This window comes from Natrix helvetica (genome assembly GCF_964273705.1).
Source record: "Natrix helvetica genome assembly, chromosome: 3".
Taxonomy (NCBI): domain Eukaryota; kingdom Metazoa; phylum Chordata; class Lepidosauria; order Squamata; family Natricidae; genus Natrix; species Natrix helvetica.
The window spans coordinates 163,116,805-163,140,300 of record NC_138549.1 but is presented as its reverse complement, the minus strand read 5'-3'; the positions used below and the strand labels follow the sequence as shown (position 1 = coordinate 163,140,300).

Genomic DNA, 23,496 nt, shown 5'->3' with positions numbered 1-23,496 from the left:
AGGCTCAAGTGATACCTTGGGTCAGGAAAAAAAAGCAAGCTTAATTGAAAAGAATGCTTTTGCGGCCCAATTTCGCTATGAGAACTCTCTGAGGAATGGTGCTCTATAAATCAAAACATTCAGAGGAAACCCAATTCCTCTGGGCAATTCCTCCAGAAACATTCCTCATCTCTAATCATCCCTAAAGCCATTAGCCTGCTACAACAAAAATATAAAACATGCGTATCAATGCATGCATATAATGTGTATATAAATGTGTGTACAATGTATGTATAAAAATGATCACAAATATATTAAAAATCAATGCTAAAAATTAAATATTATTAAAATGAAAATATATCAGCCTCAGGCATGGAGAGAGAGAGTATATCCACCTCAGGAATGCAGTCATCTGAATGTATGTCCAGTTTCCTGGGACCCCTAGGCATGATGATATTACCAGGTCTTGAGGATTTCCAGAACATTAGCAGAGATCACATAACTTTGAGTAGGGGAAGAATGTTCCATAAACCAGGTGCCTGAGTTTTGAGACAACACCGGGACTTGCCAAAATACATCTAGCAGATGTACTAGATAATATCACTTTTAAAAATGTTAATGGAGTCATGAAGCCTGAAATTCCTGGCCAGCACCTTGAATTGGACCAGGAAGCAAAGCAGCAAGCAACGTAGCTCAAAAAGCAGAAAGCTGAACTAAATCCTTGTGTCCTTTCCAATGCCACAATCTGACTGAGATTATTAAGGGAGTTACAGCCAACCCAGTTGGGATGCACCTAATTTGGAAAACCTGAAGAACTTTCCTGGAATTTTAGCCTTTATTATTAGCATTTTTAACATGGCAATCTGGACCTCTTTACTAATTTAAGTGAAACATTTTTTTCCTTCTTAGCCATTTCTTTTTAATATGCAAGAACTTGTTTTTTTAGCACTAAACAACAGAGACCATATTCTGAAAGTCCTTGAATATACTTGCAAGTTTTAAGAACCATGCATACCCAGCTAGAAAAGAGTAATGTAACTTGTGAATTTGCCACTTGTGGAATGTTATCTAGAACCAATGTTTTCTATTGTTCAAGCTTCAAATATAATCAGTGTGTTTTTATTATCTGAATCTTTGCTTTCTGATTATCACATGTACCAAAGGTACGTATCATTTGTTTCTGTATCCTTTGAGAAGTCTTCACTGCCTTCTACCCTAATAAATGCTTTTTGCTTTGCCCAAATTAATTGGCAATTCATATTTTCAGGTGAGTAAAAAAAGCCCTTTTGCAAAGGTAAAAGTGTCTCTCTAATTCAGGGACCATATTTATACAAGCCAAAGTCAAAGTTTGTGAGTTTTGAGGCAACAGATGCACCCAAGTTGGGAAAATCTGAAGAGTTTTACAGCTTTGCTCTAGGTTGCATGTTCAGGATAACCTTTTAAAAACAAAGCCAAATCCCATCCAACCTGCAAGTTAAAAAAAGCCGCCTTGGGATTCCAAACTATTTATTTGCCTTTAATTCATGTATATCACAGCATTATTGTGTCTGATTGATTTTAGTATATGGCATTTTGTGAGGTACTTGCTGCTCTCTGAGCTTGGTTTTCTTGCAGACGTTTCATTACCAAACTAGGCAACATCATCAACCCTAAGCTACAAATATTCTCTTCTATCAATACAGGTAGTTGTCAACTTATGACCACTATCGAACCCATCATTTATGTTGTTAAATGAGAATTAAGTGAGTGTTGCCCCATTTTAGGATCTATCTTGCTACTGTTATGCAAATCACTGCAGTTGTTAAGTTAGTAACAAGATTAAGTGAATCTGGTTTTCCCATTGGCGTTGTCAGAAACTTGCAAAAGTGATCAGACAAGCCCAGGACACTGCAACGGTAATAAATATGAACATTACCAAGTGTGTCTGAATTTTGATGACCATGGAGATACAGCAATAGTCCCAAATGTGAAAAACGATCATAAGTCTTTTTTTCCTCCGGTTCCATCATAACTCCAGTCACTAAACGAATGGTTGTGGCATTTTTATTTTGGGCTGCTGAAACAGTCGTCTTCTACAATTATTTAACCTGTACTTGAGATGCAATATAAAGTATGTATGTTTCTTGTCACCTCACCGAGGCTTTCAAGGCCACAAATGATGGAGATGTATTAATGGAACCGATGGGGAGGAAGTCCCAAAGGCGTTTTTTTTTCAAGAGGCAACTGGACTTTCTGATTTTTCTTTGAAGACGTTTCGCTTCTCATCCAAGAAGCTTCTTCAGCTCTGACAGCGTCTTCAAAGAAAAAACAGAAAGTCCAGTTGCCTCTTGAAAAAAGCACCTTTGGGATAACCATGAACTGGACGACTGAGAATCTCTATAGACGGGGAGGAAAGGACGCTGCGCATCTTCTCTCCCCACAACCCCAGGAGGCTCTCCCAAAGCATAAGCCAAGACTGTTATCTTTTCGCGCAGGCACAGCCGGGCGCCCCTCCCCAGAGGGCCGGGTGAAAAGAAAAAAAAGAAAAATGTTGATTTCAGTTCTGACGTCACCGGCCCTCAATAGCCAGCCGCCCTATCCGAGAGCTCCCTGAGCCTTTGGCCCCACCCACTCTCTTGCGGCCGCTCCTCGCGCCAACCGCGCAGGCGCCTTTGGGTTTCCGCCTGGCCCGGCTTCTTCGGCGACGCTTCCTCGCCGCGAGTTCCTAGTCGGTGTCGGCGGGCTGGCGAAGGCGGCGTCTTCCCAGAGGGTTGGGAGGAAGCATCGCCACGATGAAGATCTGGACCTCGGAGCACACCTTCGAGTGAGTGGACGAGGCCTCTGAGGAGCGGCGGTTGCTGGAGGGGGAGGACCGTCACCAGGGTAACGGAGGCTCCCATTCCCTCCCGGCGGGGGAAAGGGGAAGGCTCCGACGGTCCTTCGACCCCCGGGACGAGCCTCCTCCGTCTCCTGCGGCCGTCAGCCTCGGCAGCCCAATCATTCATCCATGTGTCTCTCGGCGCGGGAAAATCCTCCAGGGCTGACCTTGGCGGAGAAAGTGCGGGCGCCCCAACTCCTCCAGGCCGAGAGACTACAAGGCCCATCATCCTCCCAGGCCGAGTGACGGGGGTTCGCGGGTATCAAATGCCACCTGCATTGGCTTGGAGCCGTGCAGCTCTCGGCTCCTTTTCTTTCTCGAGGTCTCCCCTTGGGGATTTCGAAGAAAGGGGGGGAGGGGAAACACCGCACCTGTCTTTGGGGAGGCCGGGAAGGGCAACACCCCCCCCCGCCCCGCCTGAGCAAAACCTTCCCTGCGTCTCTTTCCCAAAGGTTGCTCCTTTTGGAGAGAGCAGTGCAAGGTAGTCCTCGACTTATGGCCGCAATTTCTGAGCCCAACATTTCTGTTGGCTAAGCTATATAAGCGATTCTGTTACTCTTGGTTAAGCGAATTTTTGCCCCACTTTATGACCTTCCTTGCTGCAGGGGTTGAAGTGAATCACGGTCGTTGCTAAGTGAGTAACACGGGTTAAGTGAACCTGGGTTCTTCCCCCCCCCCCATTACTTTGTCAGAAGGACTGCCAAAGGGGATCACATGATCTTTGGAACACTGCAACAGTCATAAATATGAGCCAAGCATCCGAATTTGGATCACGTGACTGTGGGGTTGCTGCAGTGGTTGTAAGTGTAAAAAAATGGTCATAAGCAGAGATATTCAACAGGTTCTGACCAGTTCTGGAGAACGGATAGCAGAAATTTTGAGTAGTTCAGAGAACCGGTAAATACCACCTCTGACTGGCCCCATCCCTATCCTCTGTCTCCCGAGTCTCAGGTGAAAGGGAGGAAATGGAGATTTTACAGTATCCTTCCCCTGCCACGCCCGCCAAGCCATGCCCACAGAACCAGTAGTAAAAAAAAAATGACTCCCACCACTGGTCATAAGGCACTTTTTCAGTGCCATTGTAACTTTGAACAATCACTAAATGAACTGTGGTAAGGACTATCTGTAGTTTCTCTTTCTTTCCCCCTGTCCTGGCCTTAAGGACAAATGGTAAAAGGAACAGTATGCTTGATTATAAATGCTGTGATTGGTAAAGGGAGGGGGGGAAGGAAAGGAGCAAAAGCAGAAGAGATGAGCTTGGCTGTTTTTCAGAAGCAGGAATTATATAGTACAAAGCCAGGATTTAGGTTTCAATTGTGTGTTTGTTTACAGCGTGATTGTGACAAAGCACTTATCCTGGGAAATTACAGTATTACCTTTTGTGTCTTGTGTGTGTGTAGGTAGGTGTAAAGGTTTGAAAGAATTCCTTTAGGCCATGCTAAAACTAACCCCTTGCCAGTGCTAGAATCCAAATTAAAGCATCTTGGCAAATGGCTCTGCTTGAGCATAACCTGCCATCCTCAGCAGGTGTCAAATTGTTCTTATGCAGCTTTTTCTAAACTTTCAACCAAAAACTTTCTTCCACTGTTAAGATCTTCATTCCCTGGCCAGCTATCTGGAGTAGTAAAGGACAGTCCTTAACTGTGGAACCCTTCAGGTATTTGAAAAGAGCTGTCGTTTTCCCAAAGTCTTTTCTTAAGATTAAACATTAATGCTTAATGTTTTACTCTTCCCCGTACCTTTTCCAGAAATTATATTGTTAAATTTACCAGCAACCCTTGGGCATTTACAATTGTTAAAAACATTTAAAAACAAAAATTACAAAACCCCTCATAAAAATGGCATAAGACAAAAGAACAATAATGGCAAAGAAAAAAAGCCCAGAAAGGAACAAGAAGAAAGGAGCATCTGTCAACCCCTGGGGAAAAAGCTAGGTCTTTAAGGCCCTTTAAAATACCAGTAGGTTGGGAATTGTTCAAATTTTGGCGAACCTCGTGTATATCTGGAAAACATGTACCTTGAGATCACGGTTGTCCAATTTTTTGGCGATCCTGGGCCACACTGAATAAAGAAGAATTGTTTTAGGCTGCTTATAAAACATATAGTTAATGTATGTGAATAAGAAACCTTTATTTTTAATATGTTTCATTATCTTGTGGGGCTGCATTACTAGCTCCCCAGGGCTGCACATGGCCCACAAATTGGACACGGTACTTTAGATCTGTCACTCTCTTAGTCCATAATCTACAGCAGACGTGTCAAAACACATGGCCTGAGCTAGGCTGCAGAATTGGCCCACGGGGCTGTCCCGGAGATGGTGAGGGACCGGCCCCTGCTGCCCTGGGCCTGGCCACACCCATCCAGTCGGCCACGACAACCAGGCCATGCCCACCCTGGCTCCCCCAAGGGCAAACAAACTCCTGATACAGCCCACAACAGTCTACAGCTTGTTGGCAGACTATCCTGGGGAGGGTTGATTGTTTTTTTAAAAATTGACCAATGAGGAACCCAAAACATACTAGTCGCTGGTTGCCCATCCATGCATCATGTAGCCTAATGAAAAGTTGCCATCCTTGTGTTTTTGTGTTTGCTTTATAGTCACCCATGGAAGACTGTTACTACAGCTGCTATGCAGAAATACCCCAATCCCATGAATACCAGCGTAGTTGGAGTTGATGTTTTGGACCGGCATGTAGATACTAATGGAAAATTACATAGCCACCGGCTGCTGAGTACAGAATGGGGAATGCCATCCATTGTAAAATCAGTAAGTGCCATACCAAGAATTAGGGCTTTCAACAATATTCTTTGAATGTATGTCATGTGACTTTGGTTTTACAAAATATAACATATAGTCCACAATTGTAGCATATTGCATTACATTTTCTTTAGAATTTCTGTTATTTAAGATAGGTTATGGAAATATCCACAAAAGGTAGATATTTCCATAACTGAGTGGTGTTCAGAATTTGAATAGGCCAAATTCTCACAGAAAGTTACTATTGCATATTCATTTAGGTTTTTTTTTATAATAAAGGTGACTAGTGCATTGGATTGTGCAACAGCTCCTTATAGCTGATGAATGAATCCATTATGCCTGTTACATCATAAACAACCGCATGTTACAGCAAGTTGAATTGTTTTATTGTTTCTTTTTTCCCTCAGATAACATCCCTTATTCTGTTTCGGATGGCATGAAAATTAGTTGGTCAAGTAATTTCAATTTTAGCAACACACTAAATATAAGGACAGTTTTTATACAAATGTCAATTTAAATGCAGAAAAGTTTTATAAATTGAGAAAGAAATGTTAGTTTGTAGATATTTTTTATTTTATATTTTTTATGCATTTATATCTATACTAGACAACTCACGACCCATTGAATCTTCCTTTCAGAAATTCTTCCATTGTGGGTACATACATATCTAGAGCATATCATAGTTGTAAATAGATGATTGAATTTTGTACAAGTATTAAGGGTTTGATTCACATACTTGGCTTGAAAGAGGTTCAATTAAGTCAGGGTAGAGAAGCAGGAAAATCCAATTTATATTTTAAAACAACCTTTATAGAAGGTGAACTCGGTGCAAAAATTCTGGATTGTTTCTTCTTTTATTTCATGCCCCTGAAAGAGCATAATGTAATTCAGTTTTTGTTGCTATGCTTATGTCACAATGCAGCTAATGCTATATTTATCTTCTAGCTTATTGGTGCTTGTAGAATGAGAACCTATGTTCAAGAGCACTCTGTAGTTGACCCAGTTGAGAAAATAATGGAGCTCAAGTCTATTAATGTAAGTATTACACAGATGAACTTAAACATTTCTAGTAGACTTACCGTATATACTTGAATATAAGCCGAATTTTTCAGCCCACTTTTTGGGCTGAAAAATCCACTTCGGCTTATACTCCAGTGAACCAAAAAAAAAAAATGTGGCTCTTTAAACATTTTAATGCGGCTCTTCTGTGTGCCGGGCGCCCGCTTCCCTCCCTCCTCTCGGGCTTCGGAGGGAAGCTTCTGCATAACCCCGGCGAGTGGCAAATCTCCCAGGCTGTAATTTGCCGAGCTGTACGCGCGCGCCTGTTTTCCACGGCGTGGAGCAGCGGCGAGATTCTGCGCGGCGAGCGATGATTCTGGGGGCCATCAGTGGGGGGGCAGGGTCTCCTCTCGCGTTCCTCATCTTCCCGGATGGCCCCTGGAATCATCGCTTGCCGCGCAGAATCTCGCCGCTGCTCCACGCCGTGGAAAACAGGCGCGTGCGCACAGCTCGGCAAATTAAAGCCTGGGAGACTTGTTGTCACTCGCCTTTGCAGAAGCTTCCCTCCGAAGCGTTCCGAGGGAGGGCTGTAAACTTCCCTCCGAAGTCTTGGGATGTTCTGAGGAGCCCCCCAAGGCAAAACGCCGCTGCCAGGTAGTTAAAAGTACGTCTCTGATTCGTCTCTGTCAGTCTCTCTCTGATTCCCTCTCTCTCTCCCTCTCTCTGTTCCTCTGTCTGTCTGTCTCACTCACACACACACACACACTTTTAGCAATTTTATTGTTATCTACCTGTATTTTTACTTTTGAAATTTACCGTGAGCTGCTGCATTTCCCAGCCTCGGCTTATACTCGAGTCAATAACTTTTTCCAGTTTTTTGGGGTAAAATTAGGGGTCTCGGCTTATACTCGAGTCGGCTTATACTCAAGTATATACGGTAATTCCTGTATGTCGTACTTCCAAGTATCTCTTCAGAGGTGGCAGAATACTAGAAAGATACTGTGTGCTTCTCCTTCTAAAAGCCTTAGAATTTCAGATTTTTCTCAGGAAGCATCTGTTTTGTATTTTATAAAATTGACCGTCTTTTCTAAAATGGTATCCTCCCAAGTTAAATGGATTACTTTATTTTCTATAGCTATAGATCATAATGCATTTGTGTATCATGTGGTCTTATGAGAAAGTACAATGAAATCTGTATCTGATGAAGCCAGTGTAATCTATGCTTATTGTGCTCTCACAACTTAATTGTGTTCACTGAATTTTTTAATGCTGAAGCTTACATTACATTTCTTGTAGATTTCATTTACCAATCTGGTGTCAGTAGATGAGAGACTAATTTATAAGCCACATCCTCAAGAGCCTGAAAAGTAAGTAATGTATTTTCAGAATTTTACTCTATTTTATTGTATGAAATATTTAGCAAATCACAGTAGATTGTTTAAAAATAATCAAAATACTGCTCAACATACTTGGGCCAATAATAAAAAATAATAAAAAACTAAATTCAACAGATATAATATGTGGAATTTAATTCAAACTTAAACAAATGTGAAATGCCACTTTACAACAGTAATAACCTATATGATATTTGTGAATACTGGAAAGGAATTTTGCCCCCAAATATGATTTTCACTGATACAAATAGTCCTTGACTTACAACTACAGTTGGGACCAGAATTTTGATCATAAGTCAAGGCATCCACTTGACTGCTTTGTTCACTAAGCAGAGTAGACGGATCATCAGAGGGTGAGGGAGATCCTGGCAGGCCATGCATTAGCTGGGGGTGTGCTACCGGCTGGTGCAAAGCTGCAACCATCCCAGCCCAACTATATATAACATTCTACTTAAATATGGTTAATTATGATTAATTTCCATATGTTTAATTTTTTTTCTTTTATGGTCGTATTAAAAACTATACATTTAGTTCATTTTGAGGGCCCCATGAACCTAAATAATGCTTTGAGGATTTATCTACGATCCTGAGACTTAGGTTGTATGCTTCTGTTGGGCTGGATATTTTGTGACTGAGGCCACATTTAACATTTGTGCAGATTGGGTCAGACACATTTCCAGAATTCAAAATAAGCAAGGATGCGTTTGGAGGATCGCTTGGTATTTCCCTTTCTTTTCCAATTGTGGCATGCCTAGCATATATATTGAGACAAATCCAGACATATAGTTGACTTAAGACCACAGTTAAGCCCACCCTTTCAGTTGTTAAGTGCGTTTTGCCCAATTTTACAACTTTTCCACAGTTGTTAAGTGATTCATTGCACCTGTTAAGTTAGTATCGCGGTTATTAAGTAAATCTTGCTTCCCTATTGATTGCTTTTCAAAAGATCGCAACAGGAGGTCACATGACCCCAGAATACTGCAACCATCGTAAGTTGCACCTGAATTTTGATTACATGACCATGTGGATGTTGCAATGGTTGTAGCAATAGCACTTAGACTTATATACTGCTTCATAGTGCTTTACAGCCCTCTCAACGGTTTACAGTCAACACATTGCCTCCAACAATCTTGGTCCTCATTTTACCACCCACAGAACGATGGAAGGCCAAGTCAACCTTGAGCTGGTCAGAATCAAACTCCTGGAAGTTGGCAGAATTAGCCTGCAATATTGCATTCTAACCACTGTGCCACCATGATTCTTGTAAGTTTGAAAAAGTCATAAATCACTTTTCAGTGCCATTGTGACTTCAAACAGTCATTAAACGAATGGTTATAAGTCAAGCACTACCTGTACTATATATTATTATGGCAGAAAACAGTACTCTTTTCAGTAATCTTTGTCAGAAGGAATTCCAAGATCCATCCACACAAATACAGAAATGCATACCCACATCTTATGGTTTAAAGCAATTCTGAGATTATTGATTGCCCACTCCCTACTAGCTTAGGGTATCTGTGACCACTCTATCCCTGTGAAAATTGATTGGTAGTTGTAATATGTAGAATTCTTTATACACATAGGAAAAACAAAAGTAGCTCCTGATTACTTTTTGAGAAATAAATTGATAAACTATTGTTATTTTTTCCCCACAGAACTATTTTGACTCAAGAAGCAATCATCTGTGTAAAAGGAGTTAGTCTCAGCAGTTACTTAGAAGGAGTAATGGAAAACACAATTTCTTCTAATGCCAAAAAAGTATGTATTGCCAACTTATTTTGACAAGACATGAGAGAAGAGTAGATACCGTATTTTTCGGAGTATAAGATGCACCTTTTTCCTTCAAAAAAGAGGGTGAAATTCTGGGTGTATCTTATACACTGTACACCATTTTTGGCCTCCCGAAACCCCGCCCCCTTTGCAAAAATGGCCATGCATAGCCTTTAGGAGGCTTCCAGAGTGCTCCTGGGGGCTAGGGAAGGCAAAAATGAGCAAAAACAGGCTGTTTTTGCTCATTTTTGCCCCCCAGCCCCCAGGAGCACTATACAAACCTCCTAAAGGCTATGCGTGCCCCTTTTTTGACAAAAAACAGACCGTTTTGGGGAGGTCTGCAGAGTGCAAAAACTTTTTTTTAAATTTGCCTCTTCAAAATCTTGGTGCATCTTACACTCCGGTATGTCTTATACTCTGAAAAATACGGTAAATTGGGATGGAATGAAAATATGAGATTATTAATGGCTGTGTTATATTTTATGAATATTACTTGCTTCAAGCTTAAGAATATCCTGAATGATTTCTTTGCTCTTCCATTTGTTAGTAGGGAAAATAAATAAAAGTAATTCACTTGTGGGATTAACACAGAATGTTTTCTCAAATGAAAGTAAACATACATGACTCTGGATAATCTTGCAGGACAATCTAGGTCAGTCATCGGGACCAGAGGTTTAATCTTTGAGCTTTTGGACTCGTGCTGGAGCTTATCCTCAGAGAACGTCTCTTTACCAGAATGTGATGAGACGGAAGTTCGAATGAGAGAGAAGTTCCCTGAGGATGGGCACAAGTCTGAAAGCTTGGAAGATTACACCTCTGATCCTGATGGCCAACACAGATTGGATCCTGCAACATATTTTTTTTTACTGTGAATCTGTTTCAATAATACATCACTTTTAGCCATTTAATCAATGTGGTTAAATGTGGATCTGGCTGGAAGGAGTGCCTTGGAAATGAAGGAACGGCCCGCAGTGCCTCTTCCAGCAAAAACGGAGCTTGGGGGTGGGCTGTGTGCGGCATTCCCCAGCTCCATTTTCGCTGGCAGAGGGTTGCAGCAGGCCACCTCAGCCGAAACGGAGCTTGGGAGCCCATTTTCGCTGATAGAGTGCTCTGGCCACCACAGGCACCCCCGATACAAGTGACGTTGAGCTGGCCATGCCCACCCTGGCCCGCCAAGGTCAAACACAACCCTGAGGCAGCCCTCAATGAAATCACGTTTGATACCCCTGATATAGATGATAAGCATATAACATGAGTATTATGAAAAATTACATTTAACCCCAATCATCTTAAGAAGTGTTGAGGTAGAAAACTGGATCTTTTCTTAATTCAAGCATTACAATCAAAATTAACAATGTCAGGGCAGAAACATTCTTGCAAAAGTAACAGAGATTCATCCGTACAGAATGTCAAGACATATAATAAACTTCCTAAATAATATTTTAGTAAATGAATGATGTTGAAAAGTGTGTTACTGAATTTTTAACCCAAATATTTACACTGTAAGAGCAGTCCTGGGCATTTTACAGCTTGTGGGCTACATCCAACCCATGAGTGGTCCCTGTCTGGACCACAGTGGTGGGTGCAGGCAGGGCGGCTACAACATGGATTGGGCAGTGGCAGCAGAGGACGGAGCAGAAGCCCTCCACAATCCCACTTTCTCATGTGGCTCTCTGGGAAAATTCCTTGCCCACTCTGTATAAGAGGCAACAGAACCTGAGAAGCTTTGGTGGCCTTATGGAATTTTTCACAACTTAGATTCTTCCTATTATATTATATATTTAAGCTACCTCTATTAAGTTTGAACAGCTAGATAGTCACATGTGATATCTTTCTTTTATTTTTGTCAGTTTTCCCAATCACCTTTAAAATTTACAAAGGGTAGCTTTTCCTTTGGGTTGATCTGTTTTTCCATAACTATGTGTTACTCTTTCATTTCTTTCTTCTGAGTCAAGGTATTCATGGTATTCACACCATGATTAAAATGTATCATGATAAAAACAAAAGGTAGCTGTCAATAGACAATATTAAATGCTTCCAAAAGGCTGAGCAAACAGAGCACTTTTTTTTAAAAAAATGCCCATCACAATTTATTCTGAATTCAACAGAGACTTTATACCAGCGGTGTCAAACTCTCATTAAGGGCCGCATCAAGGTTGTGTTTGACCTGGGGCGGGGAGACAGGGCCAGCTTAAAGACACTTGTATTGGGGTGCCCGTGGAGGCCCAAGCGTTCTGCCAGCATGTGGCCTTCCTGAGCTCCATTTTCATTGGCAGAGGGTTGCAGGAGGCTGTGGCATCCGAAAACGGAGTTCTGGAGCCTGTTTTTGCTGGTAGAAGTACCGCGAGCCAGTTCTTCACTGTTTCCAGGGCAGCCCCACAGACCAGATTTAAGTACCCCACGGGCCAAATCCAGCCCCACGGGCCTTGAGTTTGACCCCCTACTTTACACCCTTTAACCTAGCGGTTTTAAAATGTTAAAGTAATACCAATATATATGATCAGTCTCACTTCTGCAAATTACTTTGATCTCTGAGATACTTGGACTTGTTTCAATAAAGAATCTGTGTTTTCACAGGGACGTGAAGCATTGGAATGGGTAATCAGCAAACTTAATGCTGAAATAGAAGAATTCACTTCTTCAGCAAGAGGAAATATGAGATCTCCAATGGCAGCGGCATCCTTTGTGGATGAATAGTATAGAAGCTATACCAAGTTGTTAGGCCTGACAATTGGAAAGGAACACTTTCAAGCTTCCTCGAAGCTGGAAATATTTATTCTTATACCTATTTAAAAATAGATCTGTAGTTTAGATTTTTAAATTAAAATTTTGGAGAGAACGTGCCTAAATCTGTACATGAAGGTAACACGCATGGCTTTCTGTTGAATTGTACATTCCTTAAACTGGAATGCAGGCATTCAAGACAGTTCATGTGTTTGCAGAATATATTCTGAGCATAAATCTGTACATGAAGGTAACACGCATGGCTTTCTGTTGAATTGTACATTCCTTAAACTGGAATGCAGGCATTCAAGACAGTTCATATGTTTGCAGAATATATTCTGGGCACAAGATTTTGAGCAGATTGTTACAGGATTTGGCTTTGAAGAACAAATGCTATTACTTGAAATAGGATCTAAAGTGCTTTTTTATAGGCTGTTTTCATGAAAGGTACCATTTGCTAACCTGATAAGTTTGATATTTAACATTCATGTTTACAGAAGTTCCACCATTTAGAGAGTTTACAGAAAACTCTTCTGAATGTGGCAGAAATTGCATGCTATATAATTAGATATGAACTAAAAGTGCTTACAATTTCAGTTTTTCAACGTCTATTTTGGTAAGATGGTTAAATTGTTGAACAGTGCAACTTGTTGAACTTAATAATTTTGGTCCCACATTTTCTAAGAATCAGAAATTGTTTAATAACTACATTTATAGATAGAAATCACTCCTCCCTTTTAAAATGCATAATCATGATTTATGTACTCCGGACAACCGAAGTCTCTTAAATTGTACTTTGTTGTTTCTCTTTACACACACACACACACTATTTTATTCCTTGCTACCTATCCATACTGCCCTACCTACTATCTACAGAAGTCTAGGTACTTCAGAACAAATACATTTAAATTACGTAAGTAAAAGAATAGTTCCCTTCCAATATCAAAATATAGTCCTTTCTGCACAGGGGAGTATTTATATGAATTCAAAAACTGGAAAGCTCAAAAAGCTTTTATGTCTGTAATACAGGTACAATGTAAAATGTAAGTATATTTGATGAGCAGGACAGTAGTAGAACTCTGGTATCTGTCATAAATGACAAGATCTAATGAGTTCTAGACATATCTTAATCTCTGAATTCTGATTCCTTTAATACTTTCATCTGTGGTGTTTAGCATGGAATATTAATTTCTTAAGAATATCTGTAAATACTATAATATGGACCTGAAGCTAATTTTAAAAGTTAACATTTCAGTAGAAGGTACTGGTTCTACTGTGAGGTGAGGTGTGATTACAAACATTTACCGGTGCATTTAAATGTTAAATATTTTTCTATTGGGTTATGTTTTGTCTTTTTCATTTTTAAAAACTGCAAAAACATTTTATAGAGACAATGTTATTAAAAAGGTTAATGTTTGATACTCTAATCTCTGTTTTAATTCAGTAAGTCAAATACTCGTCCTTGAGTGATGAATGGCAGCAGCTCAGGTTGACCATGGTAAATGGGGAGAAGGTCTCATTGAGACAACAGAAACAAGCTGACTCCAAAGGGCGGGGGGAGATCTGTCTTGGCCAGAAGTCCTAATACATTTAAGAAAATCAGCAGCAGCCTTGGCCACTCTTTGCCGAAATTCTACATATATTCAGTGTCCTTTTTATTTTGAACTAGCTGATGACCTGACGTTGCCCAGGTTTGTATGTATCCCAATCCTGTAGAGCCCCCTTGTAGAGTACTGCAAAGCCGTTACCATGGCAACTCCACTGCTGTACTGTAGAAGCCATTTTAAGGCACAACAGGCTGTATCTTAACTACCTGAATCCAAAATGCACACTATCACTATCACTGTCAAAAGTACTGTGACTTGTCACTATAGATATAATTCAGTCCTTTTCATTTCAGCGGCCTAGGTGTTCCGGAGTTATGCTGGAACACACACAGACACATCCCGAGGGGTGTTAGGGATGTCTTACCACCACAGCATTTGTTTCCAGGGAGTAAGTAATCTGCGTACCACGTTTGGTTGAAATTGCTCGAGGCATTGCAGAGTTATGCTGGAACATATACACAGAGCCATTTATATATATATAGATTATGTATGTATGACTATTGCTTTTGTTTTTTCCCAATCAGCCCTTTTCTATTTTTTCCCCTAATCCACTGGCAGTATTAGGGACATTAAATGATAGGTCCACAACTGGCTGTCTACTCACATTCTGAGAATCTATATTAATGGCTCTGCATTGAGCATTCATTCATTTACTCATTCACTCTTTAAGTTTATATAGTCCCTCATCTCAGGTTTATGCCTCTGGGCAATTAACAATAGTTAAAAGCAACATAAACACACTAACCTCTAACAAATTAATAGTCGCACATTCTAATCCCTAGGCCTATTGATTAATTGGATTTATAGACCAATTTCATTTTGTGCAACCCAGGGCAGTATGCATAATGCTCCCTCCTGTTTACACCATCACAGTATCCCTGTAAGGCACTTTCATCTAAGAGAATGACAGAAATTTCAGTCTCAACTTAGATTACAGGTCTATAGCTATCTATAAAACTCCTAGTCCCCCAGTTTCTAGTCGACCACCTTAACCAAACTGGCTCTTAATTTGGAATTTGAAAAGGAATTTAATTTCAGTGTGAAGAAAATTGAGGGAAGAGGTGTATCAGTGTGCTATAGAGAAAATATTACCACAGAAACTAACACCAGAAATAATGAATATGAGTTCCAGGTACCTACATTTTATTTAAATAGGTAAAAATATTCTTACAGTAAGATCTGGACAATAGTGGAACAGTTTACCTATAATTGTGCATTTTCTACATCTGGAGTGACTGGATGTCCCGCCTTTTTGTTAATTTAATTTTCCTGAATCCTGCAGAGGTTTTCTGGTTCCATCCAGCTTTATAATTCAACAAGTGTATGATTTTCTTAAATCTGGAGGATACAGTAACTTTGGAGAAGTATCTTCTGCTACACAGAGAGGAGGTTTGACAGAATACCTTGTCAATCTAAATCAATGCTTCCCAAGTTTTTTTACTATCCAAAACCAATTATCAGAAAGCTTTTTTTACACAATGTAGGCAAAACACTTTTATTATTTAAATGGCAATTTTAAAAAGTCAGTTTTCCCATTATGAGTGGATAATGGGCTCCTGTACTGTTTTCCAAAGGGGGGAAAAACACTTTTACCCAATTTTGGATAATTTACCCAGGTTTGGGAAACACTCATAAGTCAAACAGAATGTTCAGGTATGGATATATCTACTAGGATCCCATATAATTATTCTATTGTCATGGGAAAAAAGGCAGCTCCACTGAAATGAAAAGCAGTGGAGATTGGAGATTGTTGTTTTTTTTTTAAAAAAAATGTAGGGATCACTGGTCTCCATCAAAACAAGCTGAGGGCCCTCGGTTTAGGTCAGTGAGAATTAGAGATAGTCCTCAACCTACGACCACAATTGACCCCAAAATTTATGTTGCTAAGTGAGAAATTTGTTGAGCGAGTTTTGCCCCATTGTGACTTTTCTTGCCAGTTATTAAGTGAATCACTGCAGTTGTTAAATTTGTAACACAGTTGTTAAGTGAATGTCCCTGGACACTGCAACCATCATAAATATGAACCAGTTACCAAGCATTCAAATCTAAATCACATGACCGTGGGGATGCTGCGATGGTCGTGTGAAAAATGATCATGTCAATTTTCAATGCCGTTGTAACTTTGAACGGTCACTAAACGAACTGTTGTAAGTGGAGGACTACTTGCATACAGAAACAGGAGAAATGTGCGAATCAGCACTGCACAATTAGTTACATAATGCAGTCCCAATTTTCCTGTCATCAGTGAGGAAAATACTACAATGGAACCCAATCTTGGGTTTGGCTGGGTAGCTGGGCCAGTCACTTCGGCTAACATTAGTTGGTTAAGGAAACATCTGCATGCAAACCAAGCCACCACAGGCACCAAGGACAATCTCATCCCAATTTCCCCACAGTGCTGGTGCTGCGAAAGAAATAGAAGAATGGAGGAATATTAGGACACATTCGCCATCCTTTATTTTTAAAAATAATTTTATTTTTTATTATTATTGATTAAAAAGCAATAAAGGCTAGATAGAAAAACTAAAAAAAAAAACCTCGCATTTTTCGAAAGGTGTTTTAAGAATATATGGGCATTTAATGATGCCCTCCCTTCTCTAGTGGTCCAACTCTCCTAGTAGAGCGTCAAGATCTGGTTCTGCCAGTTAGCATACGGCTCCTAAAGTAGTACGCAAAACCTGGGGGTGATTGGTGGGTTGAAGGCGCTTCCTCCGCCTCTTAAACTTTTTAACTTCGCTTTTAATCGCTTTTTAATTCTGTTTTCTACATCATCGAGGGATGCTTTTTTATTTCTAAACCGCCCAGCATCACTCAGATAAAGATGGGTGGTGTAGAAATTTGATTTGATTTTAATTAATTTGATTAATTAAAGATCTAAAACGTAAGAAAAATCATTACGACCCCAACAATAAGAAACGAAGCCGCCACCCCGACTACTCAGAATCTCCAAAAAATGCGGCGCAGCGTGTTACACCACGTGGGTGACATTCTTGCGATTCCTCCAGACTCAGGACAGGTTTCACGCTCATCAAACCACACAACCAATGATAATAGCTGTATCGTAGAAGGCCGAGCTTTGATTGGTTATCTCCGACGGATTAACTCCACCCCTAAGTAGAACGAGATGGATGGGAAATAAGCCCGTTCGTCGTACGGGGCATCGATAGGACGTGAGTTTTGATTGGTCAATTTGGTTTTCATTTCCGGGTCTTTCACCGCTTCCGGGTTAGACTCCGGCGAAGCAGCCTTCCGCTATTTGACTGGACGACCTTGCGGCGGGCGATTTCCTCGAGCAAGCAGCCGTCGCCATGTCTTACTGGAGGCAAGCTGGCCTCAGGTAGGTGGGTGGGCTGCTGAGGAGGGCAGCCCCGACCTCTGCACCCCCAGAATGCCACACCCCGCCCCAGGGTGGTCTTGTGAAGCCGCCGGTCTGCTGGTGTTCGGGCGCCTCAGATGAAGCTTCCCTAGTTCCTCTCCATCTTGCAAATTAAATCCTTTTACTGCAGAAAAGGAAGGGGGGGGGAACAATAAAATCTCATTCCCAAGCGAAGATTATTTGTCATCTCTCAAGGATGAGGACCCAGATTGTTGGGAGCAATAGGCTGACTCTGTAAACCGCTTAGGAAGGGCTGTAAAGCACTGTAAAGCGGTATATAAGTGCTATTGCTATCATCATCTCAGCCGTTGTCTATCCACCGCAGGATGAAGACCTCTTCCTCATGTTCCCAACCCATATGATCCTGAGCTTTCTTTTGCCAATTGGGCCGGCAATACTTGCTGATCTCATTTATCCATCTTGTTTTTGCCTCTCTTTCATGGATGCTTTTAATCAAGTGGGATCCATTCTAGACTGCCTTGGTTTAGTTTAGTTTATTGTCATTGCACCTCGTACAACGAAATTAAATGCCATCTTCAGTGTACGTCATATGTAAGAAAACTATATAAAAAAATAAAACAAAAGCACATCCTTCACATTCTATACAATTGTATTGAAAACCCCTGATACTGCATTATTACACTATATAGTTAGGATTCAATATAATTACTGCTCTGGGATAGAAGCTGTTTTTCAGGCTATTTGTCCTTGATTTTATTACCTTTGCCGTCTGCCAGATGGTAATAGTTCCAAAAAAGGGCGCCCAGGATGAGATGGATCTTTAAGAATGTTTTAAACTTTCTTAAGGCAGGGGGAGCTATAGAGCTCTTCCAAAGCAGGGAGAGGGCAACCAATGAGCCTCTGGGTAATGACTTTAACCTTCTGGAGCACCGTCTCATCTGCCACTGTGCCACTGGCAAAGCATAACACAGGTGCAGTAAGTTAAAATACTCTCTATAGTGTATCAGTAGAAGGTCTCCAGCAGTGTTTCATTCAGTTGTTTCCTGAAAAGTCTCAGGTAGTATAATCTCTGCTGGGTTCTTTTGACCAGTGCTGCAATGTGGTCCCCCTGTCAACAGTGCTTCTTGCTATTTCGATTTCATTCCTTTTGCTCTCTTGATGATATCATATACTTTTCGTTTGTTCTTTAATCCATGCGCAGGTCTTTCTGTCTTGTTTTGTAATGCCCATCATGTATCTTTCCATGGCTCTTTGCACCAATCATAGCTTTTACATCAATTGTGAACTTAGTGTTCGAGTGGAATAGGGTAGAATAGGTAGCATGCACTGATTGAAAACTTCTCCCTACAAGAATAGGGGGAGGGTGTTCTTGAAAATTATGCTTAGCTTGTTGAATGTCTACCAACCACATTTAACACACCATTCAATTTCAGAAGGTGTCTTTGTAGCTCTTCTGGGTCTTGTGAGAAGAGAACAACATCATTTGCAAATCTTAAGTGATTTAAATAGGCGCCATTGATTTTTATTCCATCTTTTGCCCATCTAGTTTGCGAAATACTTTTTCAAGGCAGGCTGAGAAAAAGAAAGCTGAGGTTGTATCAAGGGTATGAAAAATGGAAAATAACCCATGATTACCTGTAGACAGTTGTGAGGATAATCAGTAACATCTGAAGATGTGAAGGCCGCCAATTTAGAGGGCTTTAATGGGGTTGACATTTAGAGTACATATAGTTGTCAATGGCCACTTTTCAGTTTAAAATATCACCTTCAGATTGTGCCTCTGAATAAATTTGAAGTTACAACAGTGCTCAACAGGAAGACTTATGGCTGCTCCTTGAAGTTGTGGCAGTCGCAGCCTCCCCACAGTCACAGGATCATGATTGGAGCACTTGGCAACCTGCACACAGTTACAATGATTACAGCTTCCCACATTCACATCATCACCACTTGTGATCTTCACTGCCAGCTTCCAATAAGTCAAGTCAATGAGGAAACCAGCCACCACCTGATGTTGTGCTTAATGACTGCACATGATTCCTTAACCACAACCTGAACTGTCATTGTACACTGAAGGTCACATTTAATTTCGTTGTACAAGGTGCAATGACAATAAAGTAAACTAAACTAAATGTCTGAGCCACTATGGCCCAGCTTCCATTTTATTAGAGGCCCTGGTCTTTATAATGACTGTTCCAGGATGCTTTTCTAATTTTCCACAGTTGTTCACTTTTGATCCATATTTATTTTTCTTTCAGCTACATCCGCTACTCTCAGATCTGTGCAAAAGCAGTAAGAGAAGCCCTGAAACCTCAGTTTAAAGCAGAGGCAGAGAAAACAGCTGGAAGTCATGTAAAAATTACAAAACCCAAAAAGGAATGACACAAGTAAGTAAAGAGGTTTTAGAAATTTCTGTTTCCCTCAGAGCTACAATTTTACAGCATTAAACTGTATCATGTCTTATGTAATGCTGATTATCTATGCAGCCATAAAAATTGTGATTTAATTGACTATTGCTAATCATTTTTTGCTGAATCAAGAGACCATTCAAAGTTCTAGCAATAAATGTATTAGTATAATAGTTTAGGATTGCCTATATTTAACCTTGCGAGCTGTCTTTGTCCCATTACATTGCACCCAGGCAGGTAAAGAATTCCGACTGGTGGGGTATAGGAAGAGAGCCTTCTCTACTGTTGCCCCTGTCCTTTGGAACATTCTGCCCCCATTCCTGCTGGAGATGAGAGAGATTCCCACTTTCCCATCCTTTTGAAAATATTTATAGGCCTGACTGTGCTATCTGGCTTGGTGCTTACAGAGTGGCACATAACTGTGGGGCTGGGTAGTATTCTGAAGGCTGTCGCCCCCTGCCCAACTTTTACTTAACTTTTAATGTTAAACTTTAAACTAGTCTTGCCTTGATTTTATATTTTATATTCAATTTTTTATGTTTTGAACATTTTATTTGTACTCCACTCTCTGTGAGGGAGAAGGATGGTTTCTAAATGCAACAGATAGATGGATATGAGAGAGAGAGAGAGTATTGAGTGGATATGGTTGTAAGGAACAGAACTGTATGTAGAAACCGTTTTACTGGTTCTGCTGTTAGGATATTCCAGTGGATTTTGCCATCTCCGACAATGGCTAGGAGGATTGTGCTTTTCTTGTTCTGTATGCAACTGAAGTAGAAATTCCAGCATTCGAAATAGATGGCATGCTAAGATAGAGAGAAGCTGTATGCAGTTCTGCCTTATCCAACAGCTTTCCCCAATTCCTCATCCTAGATCTGTTTCTTTATTCAGCTTCATTATAGCAGTAGTTCCCCAGTGCAGAAAACAATGGGCATTTAAAGTGACTTCTGTGGTCAAAATTGCTACAGCAAAGACCACAAAGAAAGGTGCAGATTCATGGGCGTGTTTCAAAGATGTGGAAACAATTTCAGTGATTTTAGGTTCTAGCCCAGCGATGGCGAACCTTTTTTGGCTTGCGTGCCACAAGTGGGGGGCGCGCAGGGGGGGCATGTGTGGGCGTGCCGCACCCATAATGCAATGTGCTACCTCCCCAGTGCGTATGCGTTCACAATGCGCAACCCCCCCTTTTTTTTTACATGCTTTTTTCACCCTTCCCAGGCTCCAGAGGCTTTATAGGAGCCTGGGGAGGGCGAAAAGAGCCTCCCCCGCCCCCCCGGAGGCCCTTCAGAGGCTTCAGGGACTGTCCGGAGGCTTCCCTGAAGCCTTCGGAACACTTAAAACGACCCTCTGAGCAAACCGGAAGTGGTCGATTTAAGCGCTCTGAAGGCTTCAGGGAACCTTCCAGACGGTCCCTGAAGCCTTCGGAACGCTTAAAACGACCCTCTGAATGAACCGGAAGTCACGCGTGCCATAGGTTCGTCATCACTGTTCTAACCTTTTGCATATCAGCTCATTGATGCAATGGAATAATTTAATTGGATAATACTTAAAAAAATAGAGGGACTGGTACGGTGATATTAGTTTTCAAGCTGTCAATTTTAATCCACACTCTGTGCTGCTTTAAATTCTTACTGAATATTTTTACCTGTCTTTACAGAACCCATTTTCTGAAAGGAAAAATGACAACTCGTTGGTATGCTTATGGACAGCCGCTTCCCATTTTGTGAAACCACCATGTATATATATATAAATGAACCATGCCAATAAATGAAACTTAATGCAAATTATTTTAGTGGTTGTGTTTTATCAAGCAATAATGAAATTACTTTTCAAGGAATTAAGTTTTATTGGATTGTAGCTTATTAAAAAGTTGCTTTCAGTTTAATGCCTGTTTTGAATAACTGAACAAGGTCACTAGTTACAGAAGATGTTTGAGTCCTTTGTGGTAGAAAAAATATTATTGAAAATCAGCAGGAAATATTTGGTGAAAGGAAGATTCAGTGATCGCATAAAGGATCATGCTTGCTTGGAATTAAATTCCATTGATTAATTTATTACCAGGTATGTAGACAAAGGTGTGCAATCACATTTATTTAGGTAGCTTTAAAATTTGAAAAGCTGTACTTTAGCTTGGAAATAATAGTGATACTTAAAACAATTTAAGGATACAATGAGATCTTTATAAAAGAAAATGTATTGGTAATTTGACGTCATAAATAAGGTCTAAATGATGCTTTTTATGAGTGGATATGAACACATTGCAATCCTAACTAAATGTTTCAAAATTCCACTTTTTAGTAGGAAAGTGGCAGTATTAAAATTGATTGTGATGTAAGAAATGAGGTTTAAAATGGCTTAACATTAGCTGAGTGTTATTAGTATTTATCACATTGTTTTTCCCCATATTTTGTTTCCTGCAGAGCTTTGCAATAATGTCGATGTTGCCAAGAAAACTGCATTTAAGATAAAAACCATTTTAACTTATAACAACAAGTAGTTTTTCTATATTAACAGATCAGCTAACTTCCAAAGCTGTATTCAATGAGTTCATAATCCTTCACAAAGTTACTGCATCTTTGAGATGAGCGGCATAAAAATTAATAAATGAAAAATTTGGTAGAAAGCTAGTTTTAAATATTTTAAATATTCAGTTAGCATTGAAGCTTACTACATAGCCACTCTAAATATTCCACTGTGGTCAAATTGTATGTTTCAATGAATTCTCAAGAGAAGAGAAGTTGCCACCACTGTTACATGGCACAGAATTAAAATGCCCCCCCCCCTAAATTTTAATGCACGGTTCTTTTTTGCATGCAGTTTATAAATTCAATAGGTTAGTTGCACCATGGATCACCAACAGTAATCTGTGTGGGAGAGAAATCTGGTTTCCTTCCCAAATTCTGCAACTAGCCCAGGATTTACTTTTTGCAAAAGAAAATGTTGATAAATTTGAAACCTTTTGGAAAGAAATGGCTTGGATTGATGAAACAAAAAATGAACTCTTCAACACAACCACACAAGGAGCATTTGAAGAAAATAACACTATGCCAGTCATTAAGGTGATGATTCCTTAATATTTTATAGATTGGTTGAGGACTTAAAAAGAAGGAAAATTGGGAATGTTTGCACTTCTATAGTGATAACCTTTTCTGAGACCTTTGAAGAAATGGTGGAAAGATTTAATTTGTACAAACAAACATTGTAAACCACAAGGCACATTTTAATTCATAGAAATGGATACAAATTCTGTTTAATATCATTTTATTGGATTGTGTATAATACTTGCATTGCAACAGTAGCTTAAATAAAACCAAAATGATGCGAGTAAAATAAATGGCAGCTAAGAGAAGTATTTCTCCATTTTTCTGCTAGCAAAATCAGTTTGATACTATAGGAAAATAAATATTTTGTACGTTTATGGAGATTCTCATATTTTGTATAAACATTCAACAGAAATCTGCACAACACACTATCAGCAAACGTGCAAGATAAAAAGAAATGTATATTATGCTGGCAACATCTGATTTGTCTGGTAGAGGGGAGCTGGTTTAGTGCAATGTTTTTTTTAAAGCAGGGGTGTCAAACTCACATCATGGAGGCATCATGTAACGTGTCAGCCTTTTTTCCTCTGTGAAACGGTGTGGCCAGTGTGTAATGCATCTGGTC

At 40.2% G+C, this 23,496-nt stretch overlaps 2 protein-coding genes across 2 annotated transcripts; both read left to right on the top strand.

Annotated features, from left to right (window-relative positions):
• The first annotated feature begins 2,622 nt into the window (after positions 1-2,622).
• Positions 2,623-13,908, top strand: PRELID3B (PRELI domain containing 3B). The gene is made up of 6 exons (XM_081948404.1): positions 2,623-2,782; positions 5,435-5,603; positions 6,540-6,629; positions 7,890-7,960; positions 9,643-9,745; positions 12,335-13,908. Exons 1-6 carry the CDS (start codon positions 2,751-2,753, stop codon positions 12,452-12,454), a joined length of 585 nt encoding a protein of 194 aa, XP_081804530.1. The 5' UTR covers positions 2,623-2,750; the 3' UTR covers positions 12,455-13,908.
• Positions 13,909-17,267: 3,359 nt separating this feature from the next.
• On the top strand, positions 17,268-21,617 carry ATP5F1E (ATP synthase F1 subunit epsilon). Its single transcript, XM_081948405.1, has 3 exons — positions 17,268-17,425; positions 19,681-19,809; positions 21,488-21,617. Exons 1-2 carry the CDS (start codon positions 17,397-17,399, stop codon positions 19,802-19,804), a joined length of 153 nt encoding a protein of 50 aa, XP_081804531.1. The 5' UTR covers positions 17,268-17,396; the 3' UTR covers positions 19,805-19,809; positions 21,488-21,617.
• The last annotated feature ends 1,879 nt before the right edge of the window (positions 21,618-23,496 follow it).

What these genes read in the sequence shown, in the direction of transcription:
- PRELID3B (XM_081948404.1), top strand. Translation starts at nt 2,751, where the DNA reads ATGAAGATCTGGACCTCGGAGCACACCTTCGA. An exon ending in TGCCATCCATTGTAAAATCA is followed by an intron (nt 5,604 to 6,539) that starts GTAAGTGCCATA and finishes TTTATCTTCTAG; the next exon opens with CTTATTGGTGCTTGTAGAAT. An exon ending in TTTCTTCTAATGCCAAAAAA is followed by an intron (nt 9,746 to 12,334) that starts GTATGTATTGCC and finishes GTGTTTTCACAG; the next exon opens with GGACGTGAAGCATTGGAATG.
- ATP5F1E (XM_081948405.1), top strand. Translation starts at nt 17,397, where the DNA reads ATGTCTTACTGGAGGCAAGCTGGCCTCAG. An exon ending in TGGAGGCAAGCTGGCCTCAG is followed by an intron (nt 17,426 to 19,680) that starts GTAGGTGGGTGG and finishes TTTTTCTTTCAG; the next exon opens with CTACATCCGCTACTCTCAGA.